The following is a 12,161-nucleotide window of genomic DNA, read 5'->3' as shown; positions in this document are numbered from 1 at the left end:
ACGGAAAACATGTACTACATGTTTTAGAATTGGCTAACCAACCAATACTCCTACATTCCCTTCTTAATCACCCGCTCTGTGGATTGTGCCCTTGTGACGGCATGGATTCGTATATGCATTCAATAATCCTACCCTCGGCAAGCAATAATTTCTACCCAAGGACTAAGTTTAGGAATACACTGTTTACTTCCCACTGCCTGTAACAATATTTACTAATTGATAAAATAATTTCTGAATCAGGCTGCTGAAAAAGTAAGAATCACAAAAAAATCACCAAAGTAAGACAACTAAAACATTAGGACAAAGTTAAAACTGCATTTTAACTTTGACTTCTGAGCCTATTACTTGGGATTTAGTAGGCATAATTACCATGCTGAAAACTGCCTGAAATTATGGAAATGATCAAATGGGCAATGTTGCCATGGTGACTATAACAGAGGTACCCTTACGTTACATTACCCTTACATTACCGGTTTTGAAATATTATTCAATCACAGGTGCACAATGCACAATCACTATGTACAATTTGAAGAAACCATGGCAATGGGGTTTTGGGAATGGCAAAATCCAAAGTTCTACAACATGGTTAATGTTCCCCCTTTTTAAGCAGAATTTATTAAAGAATTCACTCTAATAATCAAACATGTAATTTCCTTTGAAACTCAGACTTCAATATGGAAATCCATTTGATGTGAAATTAAAGATACTAAGTCAGTGGTCTCATTGTTAGAATGTACAAAAGAGTATTCTTATACAAAATTAATTTGATACATTTCTATTTCTATAAAATGCTATTGCTTATAGATTATATGTGACGTATTAATAGGATTACTTGGATATTTATTTCAGTATAGAATGTGTAAAGTAAAACAATATTTGTGATAAGTGAATAAATCATGATGAAAACATCATATGTTTAACATCAAGAGTTATGTCTAATTTGAATAATTGTATACAGAGTTAAATATGAATAATAATGATAAAATAAACAACACATACAAATAATAATCAGTGTAATACAAATGCATAGTTGGTTTGATCTGGTTACTGTGTTCAATGCTATGAATACATTAATTTTTTTTCTACTTGTAAACATTAGGATTGGAACATGTGATTTGCCATTTGTCAATTAAAGTTTGAACTTTAAGGTCAGTTGGCAACAATAAATGAACATACCAGTGATTACCATAATTTCCTTTCAGGATGAAGGTTAAGCTTGTTTAAAATGCGGTTTGTGTATTCAGTAATGGGCTCTTGTTTGCACACCGAGCAGCTGTGACAGACAGCCATGTATTTCTGAAGGACTTCTGGCTGAAGGACCCAGTACTCTGTCCTTGATAAGAGGCTCGGCAGAATCTCAATCTGAATACTTCGGCACACAGGCTGTCTCCATCAAAAATTCACCATTTTATACTCTTTGGCAAATATTGAATTCACTTTGAACCCTATGCAAGTGGTTTTTCATTTAATTGGGTGGCCTATAGTGTAGTGGTTAAGGTAAATGACTGGGACCCGCAAGGTCGGCGGTTCAATTCCCGGTGTAGCCACAATAAGATCTGCACAGCCGTTGGGCCCTTGAGCAAGACTCTTAACCCTGCATTGTTCCAGGGGGGGTTGTCTCCTGCTTAGTCTAATCTGCCAAATGCCAATAATGTAGTGTAATGAATTGGAATACTCACATCACAGTTTAGTTATAGTTTTTTCCCCATACAGAGATTCTTTGTGGGCTTCATGGAATGGAGTACCTCATAGAATCTTTTATAATAAATGGTTTGAATCATGTTGTAAAAAAGGATATCGGATAAAACTGTATGATACATGGGTCATTTGCTGTTGTCCATGCATTCTCTTAGCTACCAGACTTGGCATTATGCAATCAGGCAGCAACTGGCTCATAAGGTAGAGTATACATTGTTTTAATTAAGAAGGAGATTATTCATTTTGGTAGAGTTAATCCAGTGAAAACGAATTAAAATCCACAATTCTATTAATTCTGTGTCATTTATTTCAACCTGCTTTAAATTCCTTTGAATTGCCTGTTCTTTGGTGATGAGGCAGGGAAATTACATTTCCATCTGTGAAGCCAAAATAAAGCTGTCTGATGCATATACCTATGGCACAATGTTCATCTCAGCCATGCAGCTTTGAATTTTCGCATTTCAAGTCAACTAAAGACCATAACCTCAATTGAACATTGATTTTGTCTTGGTAATAAAAAAAAAAACATACACAGAAGGAAGTGTAACAGCTTTTCTAGTATGAGGCTGTAGAGGGCGCTGTTTACAAACTGGCAGTGTAGGGATGCTGCCCGCAATTATGCTGACTCACTGAGAGCAGCACTGTGAAGGGCAGAAACCCAGCAGTACATGCAGAGGAGGAGGAGGGGCGGCAGTGATCAATCATGGCAGCCAGCAGTCAGAGTCACCTCCCTGGCGCAGGGAGCTAATAAAGCTCTTTAATGGGCCACTGTGGTGGGGCTGGAAATCACACCAAATACCTTACATACATGCTGAAGTGCCTCTTTATTTGTGTGCATGTGTGTGTGTGTGTGTGTGTGTGTGTATGCGCACATGCCCGTACGCAGTCCATGCATGCTTGTGTATTTATATGTGTGTATGTGTGTGTCTGATTGCAGTTGTGTGTGTTTTATGTGACTGATTGATTTTGGTTGATTGGTTGTGTATATGTTTGTATGTGTGTGTGTGTGTGTGTGTGTGTGTGTGTGTGGGTGTGTGTTTGTGAATTCTGGAATGGCAGGATTTTCAGCTCTGAAAACAGAATGAAGCAAAGCGGTGATTTGTCACCCCAGTGATCGATCTAGGTTGACACACCAGAAAATATACCGTAATTAAAAAGCACCCTTAAAATCTCAGCATGTGATGATCTCACCAAAAGGAATCCAATACATTCTCATAGTGAGGTGCATATATTTCCAACGAGAATTTAAATATTTTTTGGAGGATCAGAGGCAAGAGGGAATGAGAGTCCAGGAATACAAAGTGTGGATCAATGTGAGAGCACTATTCAGAATGTGTATTAGTTTCCAGAATGAAGATGATAATTACACATCATGTTATCTCAACCCTTCTGCTCTGCTTATCTGCTTCCCTCCATCTTTCCTCCTCTGATTCTTGCCCGTTCTCCTGCCTCTCTCTTTGGACCTCTATCTCAGCCCCTATGCTCTTGGATACCTGCCCAGATTGTGGTGATTGCTGCAGTGCGGTGACGTTCTCTGGGAAGTGAGCATTTGTGGAATGGCTCCCATTCTCCTGAATGTACTGGAAGACAACAACAGCCTCCTGTCTCCAATTTCAGCTCACATCCGCCAGAGATAGGCACAGTGTGTCCTTACATTAACCTCTGAAATACTGTACAGAAATACTCACAGACGATCAAGATAAGGTCAACTTTGCAGATCCCTGTGTTAGCATGAAGCCCTTTTGATGTAAATACAACCATTTAAAGTACATGCACACCAATAAAATGATGTTACGAATTAAGAATGTTTTCACTTTCCTGGGCCTACATCATTATTGCACTATGAATTCAATTAAAGTAAGAATAAAAACTGCATAAAAATCCATATATGTTTTCATTTTCCAGTAAAGGTAAAATCATAGTATATTTTTTATACATATTTATTACTGTTATTTTATGAGTTGTCGTAGGTATACTAGAAACATTATTATTATAATTGTCATTATTACTGTTGATGGCTCTTTCATAATAAATGTATTACAAGGCTTTCTACAGCAAGACATTCTACAGCAATTCCTGCTTTCTCTAAAATGACCACGACAACACAATTATAAGTCTATTTTTTTTTTTGTAGCTATAATTTAGTGCCAGTATGACATGTTTATTATTTTACTTGGAACCTGGAATCTTTTTAATTAATCAAACCACAAAGTACAGTTTTTTAACATTAACCATTACAATCCCTTTTAGGACTTTATTTTGGAACTTAAAATGCATATTAAACTCAAATGGCAAACATCCAATGTATACATTTCCATGTAATCAAACCCTACTTTATCCCAAACTGATAGAATACTGCCTTAACACTGTTTGAGGGGCACAAACCAACACATATATCAGTGTCTGCTCACTATATGAAATATCTTCATAAGAAACTGTAGAAACATTGTTTATGTAAGGTAGAATCTGGGCTGTCAGCAGGTTCAAGTCTCCGTGTAGCCATTGAAAAGCTGCCATAAAACACTGAGCGCTTGATCATGACAAAAAATGAATGTTCAGTTTTCAAAAGTTACAAAAGCTACAAGAGATGTAATTGTTTCAGTCCTGCCCAGTACAGAACAATGCCTCATAAAAATCTGTAAATATGCGATATTGAGCTTTACAGGTAATGGATATTTTAAATACCCTAGCTAGCTGCAGGAATCAAAACATTGCACAGCGTTTTCCAGAGGTGCTTATAGGAGGTGAAGTACATTGTGAACTGAAATGAACTCCACTATCTGCAGCACTGGAATTCACCATATTTTGCCTGCTGAACTCTTCTTGCATGTCCCGTACTTAAAACTTTCCCATTGGATATGGTCATTGGCTGACTGTGACATCAAATAGCCGCATGGGTCAATAGCCAATCACAAAGAGACAATACGTCCAAATGTGAGCAGTCCACTATCCTGGGGAGCCCACCCCCAATCTTTTCTCGGTCGGAGAGCTTGTGGATGCAGTTGTCATGGAAATGGAAGAGGGCCCAGCGTCTGACCGGTGTGCGGTTGCCATGGAGATCCCTGCCGGAGTTGAGTTAAGGGTTGTGGAAGAAAGCAAGAGCACCGCGCAACTGGACCTCGAAAAGCGGCACGAGCAAGTTCAGCACCTTGGAGAGCAACAAGACGAAAATCTACCGTTTTGTCAGGGGAGCTATTATATGCTAATTGTCATCGGGGAGGTAGCATCAGAACACCAGCTCCGGTCTGTCAGGGAACACATTGAGCAGGGTGAGTGCAATAAGCATTTTGAGTTTGTTGTATTAGTCGCTTCAAATTACGCAACAAGTATTTTAATGGGTATTCGTATTTACATAGACTGAGAATAAGCAAGATAAAGCAACTTGAAAGAATGATACCTTAATCGTTTGCATGACGTAAATATTGTGTTCTTAATATTACCTTTACAAATCAATATACATCATTTACTTTTGTTAGCTAATAGTATGATTGCTCTTAATAGTAACAATAAAGAACTAATTAGCTTTTCGTCGTGCATTTAAAATGTGTAACTTTCACGTAATGAATACATAAACAACATAAAATTAAAATAACACATACTTCGAATCCATAAATTATTTGAGTTCCATTATAATGAAAGGAGACCTAAACCCCATCGCTTATGCTATTTACATTCCCATAAAGGTGCACCAGCTGGGTAGCTTACTCAGCAGAGTTAAGTATCTGTCTGTAAACAAATCTGCTCACGGAGGTATGCAGAGACAGCCACCGCCAGTGAGTCCTCTAAAAAAACATACACTGCGGCGACAGCTGACATGAAATTCAGCTTGTCAACATAAACGCCAACAACGCGCCAAATCAGTCATATTATAACACCATGAAAAGGTTAGTTGATGTGTGTTTTTTGGTGTAATGACATCGATCATAATTTATATTGTTTTGCGTGTTAAGGACCAACGGCAATGCTTGTGTTGTTGTTGCTGCTCCCGAGTTTTCCTCGGTGGTGTTGTTGTAAAACAAACACTGCAGGATAAGGGCTCATTTGCATGAATAACTCGGAGGGGGCTTGATACTGCTGCATTCTAAATAATTTGCTTGACTGCATCACCAGTCCCATGAAATGGTAAACAGACTCCTCTGAGATGCGAGTGGTACAGATAATATGGAATGTAAACAATATGGGCTATCTGCCCGCTTTTTGTTTTGGTAAACAACACTACCTAGAGTAAAACAGGATTGCTGAAATATAGAATTATGATGCTGCCAGCTGTTTTTAATAGGCAAGGATAGTTAATGTGCGCTCACACACACATATACATGCACACACACACACACACACACACACACAGCAGAACGTGATGTTTATTTTCATGACTTATGTTGATGTCATTTTCTACTTATGCTAATGGTTTAGTTCTGCCATTGTGTCAGATTTCTGACGTCTTTGGCATTCCAGCCCTCATTACCAGTGGACATTACCAGACCTTACAGTACTTCTTTAGATTGTATTTAATTAGGCTTATGAATGATAATTAAGCACTGTCAAGGGATTATACATGCATTGTACATTAAAGAGAAAAGTACTCTTGGTTGAGACTCAGAGATAACACTGTTCATTGTTATTGAGAGTTCAAATGTGTCCAGGCAGGCCTACCCCTTCTGTGATAAAAACACAATTTGAGTTAGGTAACTTGTTTGTGGATCATTTTCATATAAGACTATTTGGCTCAATTAATTATTAAGGAAGCATAATACTATGAAAAATATACTTAAAATCCTTACATGCCTCATTATTGTGAACTTCAAATCCATTGAAAAAGCTCATTCAAAATCATGGACAAGGCAGATTTACATTTTTCTCTCAGCACTGTTACTGGCAAAGATAAACAGCCGATGCCTTAGTCAGCATTCTGCCACAACATTTCTTCTGTCAAGAGTAAGATAGAAAAGCAAAAGATAGAAAAACAAACCCCTCTGTTTCTGTTTATATGCTAAAAAAAGAGCACTTCAACAACACATGACAGCAGAACAGTGCACATTTCAGCGCTAATGTGACATTCCCTGTTCTCTGAAATCACAGTGGTGTTGAGGGGAGCATATTGGAGCCCTGCTGGACTGATCCTAGGGCTCTGTAATTCTCCCATGTTCTGCCATGGCTGTGCCTCTCCCTGCCAGTGACTGGACCCTGGCTCATCTCCTCACTGCCTTGGGCTCATGCCGAATGCCAGTGGGCAAGATGGACTTGCTGGCACCGGACACACTGCACACCTTCCAAAGATGTCATTGGTCCTTCATCAGGTTAATTGGTTCTAATTAGTCCAGAGACAACAATGGCTTCCTATAGCCAGGAAGTAATCCAGTAATAAATAGGAAAGAAAGAGTTACTGGTCACACTGCTTATCCTTTCTTAGAGGATTGATTTAATTGTGTGTAAACATATAAATAGCACCTGTACCTAGATATCCTGTAATATGCTGTACTCCTTGTCAAATGCATGTGTGTGAGCTGAGCTGATTCGTTGATGTAGCTGATTTGCAATGTAAAATAAGCCTTATCACTAAGAAACGATAATGTGCTGAAAGAAGTCACTTAAACTCACTTAAAAATTAATTTAACTTAGAGCTGTTTTAAAACCACAGATCTGGCCTTGATTTCTGCAATTATTTTCTGCAAACTGAAACCTGATTTGCAGTATACTTGAAATTAGATTATAACTTGCATAATTATTGTCATGGCAGCTCTGCTGTGTTTCAATTTACACTTATTAGTTATTAAGAGTGAATAGAATTAAGACAAAGATGAGTAACAATTAAACCAACACTACCACACTAAACTACACTCTGGCCTTTGGACAAGGACCCAAATCTGACACAGATTTTCTCATTTTCAGTAAATAAATTAAATGTAATATTAAAAGAAACGATGGTGGACGATTATCTTCTACATGATATCTACTGATAAACGAAGAAAATACATAAAATGCAAAAGCACAGCAACAGGTTTTACTTGTAAATATCTCAGAAAGTATGAATATGTATATATTAACTGCGTATATAAATTATCCCCACCCATCCCTACACTCCCATGTGGAATAGATGATTACTGCAGGAAGGACTGGTTACCAATAAAACAGGTACAGGCTGGTGTGTGCAACTGGATTTATGGACAAATTACATCCGACATAAATTGAGCCGTAGAGAATTACGATTGTATTGGCTTCTCTGAGACCCGAGAGCAAGAGCTTGTGTGAGACAGCTGTTAAAATGTGCCCTTGGTGCTGCAATGGAGACAATGAATTCTTTCTCTCAGTTTCATCAGCTCATGGACTGTACAGCTGAGCACAGGCAGAGTGCTGACACACACAGCATGCTCACTGCACAGCTGAGCATAGGCAGAGTGGTGACACACACAGCTGAGCACAGGCAGAGTGCTGACACACACACACAGCTGGGCACAGGCAGAGTGCTGAGACACACATATTAGATTCACCTACATTAAAGCAGATATAACTGCAGTAAGTGCATCAGGGGTAAGTGTTATTTCTATCAAGCTGAACACCTCAGCACACTCTGTTCTCTGATCTGTCCTCGGTAGGAAAGGTGACACAGGTCTTGATGTATTGTTCCCCGGCAGTCTGAAATGATTCTGCCCACTGAGCTGAATTCAAGGGCAATCCTTATTTCCCCAATCACAGGATCCATATTGAGTCTTAAATCTGAATGTGTCTGGACGCTATATACTCCCATCAGTACTGCTTCCTTCTCACTGTGTGTGTGTGTGTGTGTGTGTGTGTGTTGTCCATGCGTATGTGTACCTCCATGTGTCTGTGGATCTGTCTGACACTGGTTGTGTGTGCTTGTGCATGTGCCTGCATGCGTATGTATGGTTAATGTATGCATGTATATGTACATGCATGCTTCTGTGTGTGTGTGTGTGTGTGTGTGTAGGTGTGTGTGAAGGTAAAAGAGTAAATGTGTGTGGGTTTGCCAATGTCCAATTTAATCTACTGTATGATTAAAAATAGCTAAGGTGAATGCTCAAATAAATTATACAATACATAAGAATATATTAAAAGATGAATTTCGATGACAGAGCACTTCTGATAATACAGGTCAGTGCTCTCCATTTCTGTAGAAAAAAAGAAAACTAAAAATAGACCCGGTTATCTCTTTTCATTGGGAGATTTTACAGAAGAAGGCAAAGGGATGAAGAGGAGGAGGGGGAGGAGGAGGAGGAGGGCAGTGTGGAAATTTAAAATGTGACACACGGGAGAATGGAAAATCACAGAAGCACTGCACTGATGAAGACTCCTCCTCCTAAATGAGACCTGACAACAGCGCCGCATCACTGCCGCCATGCTGAGCAGCCTGCTGACTGCAGCCCTGTTCTCTAATCCCCTTTCCCTGTGCATTTTCTCTAATCCCCTTTCCCTGTGCTGCTTCTCTAATCCCCTTTCCCTGTACTGCTCCTCTAATCCCCTTTCCCTGTACTGCTCCTCTAATCCCCTTTCCCTGTGCTGCTCCTGTAATCCCCTTTCCCTGTGCTGCTTCTCTAATCCCCCTTCCCTGTGCTGCTCCTGTAATCCCCTTTCCCTGTGCTGCTCTTCTAATCCCCTTTCCCTGTGCTGCTCTTCTAATCACATTTCCCTGTGCTGCTTCTCGAATCCCATTTCCCTGTGCTGCTCTTCTAATCCCATTTCCCTGTGCTGCTTCTCTAATCCCCTTTCCCTGTACTGCTCCTCTAATCCCATTTCCCTGTGCTGCTTCTCTAATCCCTTTTCCCTGTGCTGCTTCTCTAATCCCTTTTCCCTGTACTGCTCCTCTAATCCCCTTTCCCTGTGCTGCTTCTCTAATCCCCTTTACCTGTACTGCTCCTCTAATCCCCTTTCCCTGTGCTTCTCTTCTAATCCCCTTTCCCTGTACTGCTTCTCTAATCCCCTTTCCCTGTGCTGCTTCTCTAATCCCTGTTCCCTGTGCTTCTCTTCTAATCTCATTTACCTGTGCTGCTCCCCTAATCCCCTTTCCCTGTGCTGCTTCTCTAATCCCTGTTCCCTGTGCTGCTACCCTAATCCACTTTCCCTGTGCTGCGTAAAAACAGGATCACTCACAACTTTCCCATTCACAAATATGTTATTAATTGAAATTCTAATGCTGATGTAACAATCATTACTGCCAATTAAAAGCAATGGCGTTCTAGAACACTGATTTTGAGTTATGAAAAAACATTCCAGAAAAAATCGACTCTTCAAAGTGTTAAAGGCACAACCTCATCTGTGTATGCGTTTCTGTGTGTAGCTAAAACACACAGAATCACTGTTGGTTTCTGACTGTCTGAATTGTGAGATGAGTGAAATGGCTCCTCCCTATTGATCCATATGCTTGTTTGTGGCTGTGACAGGGATTCGCTCATGGGATATCAACCTGACCTCCTGCGACCTCAGCAAGCAACTCCAGCTCTTTGTGGAGCGGCACTCCGCCCAGTTCTCCTCAGGGGTCCAAGGTCAGTCGCTCCGGGGGGCCGTGCAGTCAAAGGGACATGTGGGGGGCTTTGAAATATGATCCTCTGTGACATTAACAAGATGAAAACCATGAACTTCACAGGTTTGGTGCCTATTCCCAAATGGAAAAAAAACAACATTTTCTACAATATTTCTACTTTTTTTCTGAAAGGCTTTTTAAACAGCTAGAATTTTAATCAATTTTATGGATGCCTATTTAACCTCTCTTATTAAGTGTAAAGAGTGTGGTGGGTAATCACAGTCAAAGTGTGTGTATGTAACGTGCAAATAACAAAAAATATCCCAAATAGGTTTGATTAAAACCTAGAAAAGGTGCCCTGAAGGTGCAGAGTCAGCAGTCTAGAAAACTGCCCACTGTGGAACTGGAGTTATGACTTGACCATGAAAGCACTCTTCTTCGTTCTTCGTTCTTCCTCCTTCTCAATTTCTATTCAATTTCAATGCTACAGTGTTTCATAATATAATGGTGATTACACAGCCACACCCAGCTGCAGTGATGGCACAATGTAGGCCTACAGCTACTCTTTGGACTCTTTTTTTAGTCTGGCATGAAGGCAGGGGGTTCTGACTAATTACCCGAGGTGTGGTTCAGGCAAATAGAGGCTCCAGGTGTCGTACAGTCTTTGATCAAGCAGATATAGATCGTTAACATGAGTGACTTACAATAATATAGAGAGAAATCGATTCATGCAGCTGAGCTGATGGAAAATGTAGCTGTCTGCTCTGGTTACAGTTATAGCTCAGTTACAGCCTTCCAGTGGATCCATACATCTAATCTACGTGTTTCCAACTCACATTGATTTGTTGGATAAGCAACACAAAGGCTTAGCAAAGACCAACAGGAATAACGTGTGTGTGTGTGTGTGTATGTTTGTGTGTGTATGCGAGAGGGGTTCAGTGGTGTCTCTTCCAAATCCTACTGTTGTGTGACCTCACAGGGAATATCACACTGCAAGTGCTATGCAACACTGGGAGAGTACAAACATATGCTGTTCGACTCTTCCATGTGTGGGTTTAAAATGGCAGTGTGGCTCCACTTTGGGACAGACAGTGTTACCATCTCTAACAGCAGATTTATTGAATTATGAGAAACATAGTCAGCAGGACACTTTGTGTCTTTGTGTGCAGTGATGAGCAATGTGAACACCATTGATGCAGAGAGAGAATAAATAGATGAAACATTGAACACTGAAGTAGCATTGCAGCAGTATAGACTTCAGCATCAGACAGCTTGCAGTGAGCCTGATATTGAAACGGAAATACTTTTTGCTTGCTCTCAGCAAAGGGCCACAGAGGGCGGGCAGAGAAAAGATCAGGTTGTATCGACTTTGTGCTTTGGAGCCACAGGAAGACTTTTCCTTTTCACCGGCCTCTCCAGTCGTGTTTGATCTTGAAGAGGAGCTGAGGCTGTGAGATGGGATAGGGGTATACTGCCCATTGGGCAGGCCGATCGATCTTGCCCTTCACGCTCAGGTTGTATTACTGGAGAGTGCAGATCAATGGCCTTAATGCAAAAGCATCATTCTGCAGGGGAGAAAACTGATCAGAGGGTCATGTGGAGCCACGAGTCTATTCTAATGTGGAAGGGATTGCCATGAGATCCAAATGTCATTAACTGAGACTTTTAATGTCGCCTTCACCATGCAAGGTTGAGCTGCTAGTTGGAAAGTCTGAATATATATAATGGGAATTGCAGTCCTAACCTGTCATCATATGCCACCTTATTAGAGGCATTAGTGATATATTGTATCAGCATTGGGGTCAGACCTAATGTGATCACACCTCCACTCATCCTCGAATTGTACATTGGTAGAATATGTATTGACCCTGTAGTGTCATATCCTGTAAGTTAGAGTGCATTTGCCATGATAAAAGGCAGAATAAAAGATTAAGCGACCATTTCTTGACGTTGTCAGCATATCTATGGAACCTAGCCCTTTTAAAAT

General features: G+C 40.3%; 1 protein-coding gene across 1 annotated transcript in view; it reads left to right on the top strand.

Moving 5' to 3' along the window:
• Positions 1 to 4,897: 4,897 nt before the first annotated feature.
• Positions 4,898 to 12,161, top strand: part of map1aa (microtubule-associated protein 1Aa) — a 46,312-nt gene continuing 39,048 nt past the window's right edge. Inside the window, exons 1-2 of the mRNA XM_061244224.1 lie at positions 4,898 to 4,967; positions 10,095 to 10,196. Of these exons, the coding sequence (XP_061100208.1) occupies positions 4,898 to 4,967; positions 10,095 to 10,196 (172 nt within the window). The remainder of the gene's footprint in view (positions 4,968 to 10,094; positions 10,197 to 12,161) is intronic.

This window comes from Conger conger, chromosome 6 (assembly GCF_963514075.1).
Source record: "Conger conger chromosome 6, fConCon1.1, whole genome shotgun sequence".
In the NCBI taxonomy this organism is placed as follows: domain Eukaryota; kingdom Metazoa; phylum Chordata; class Actinopteri; order Anguilliformes; family Congridae; genus Conger; species Conger conger.
Note: the sequence above shows the minus strand (reverse complement) of the source record. Positions and strands in the feature narration are given on the sequence as shown.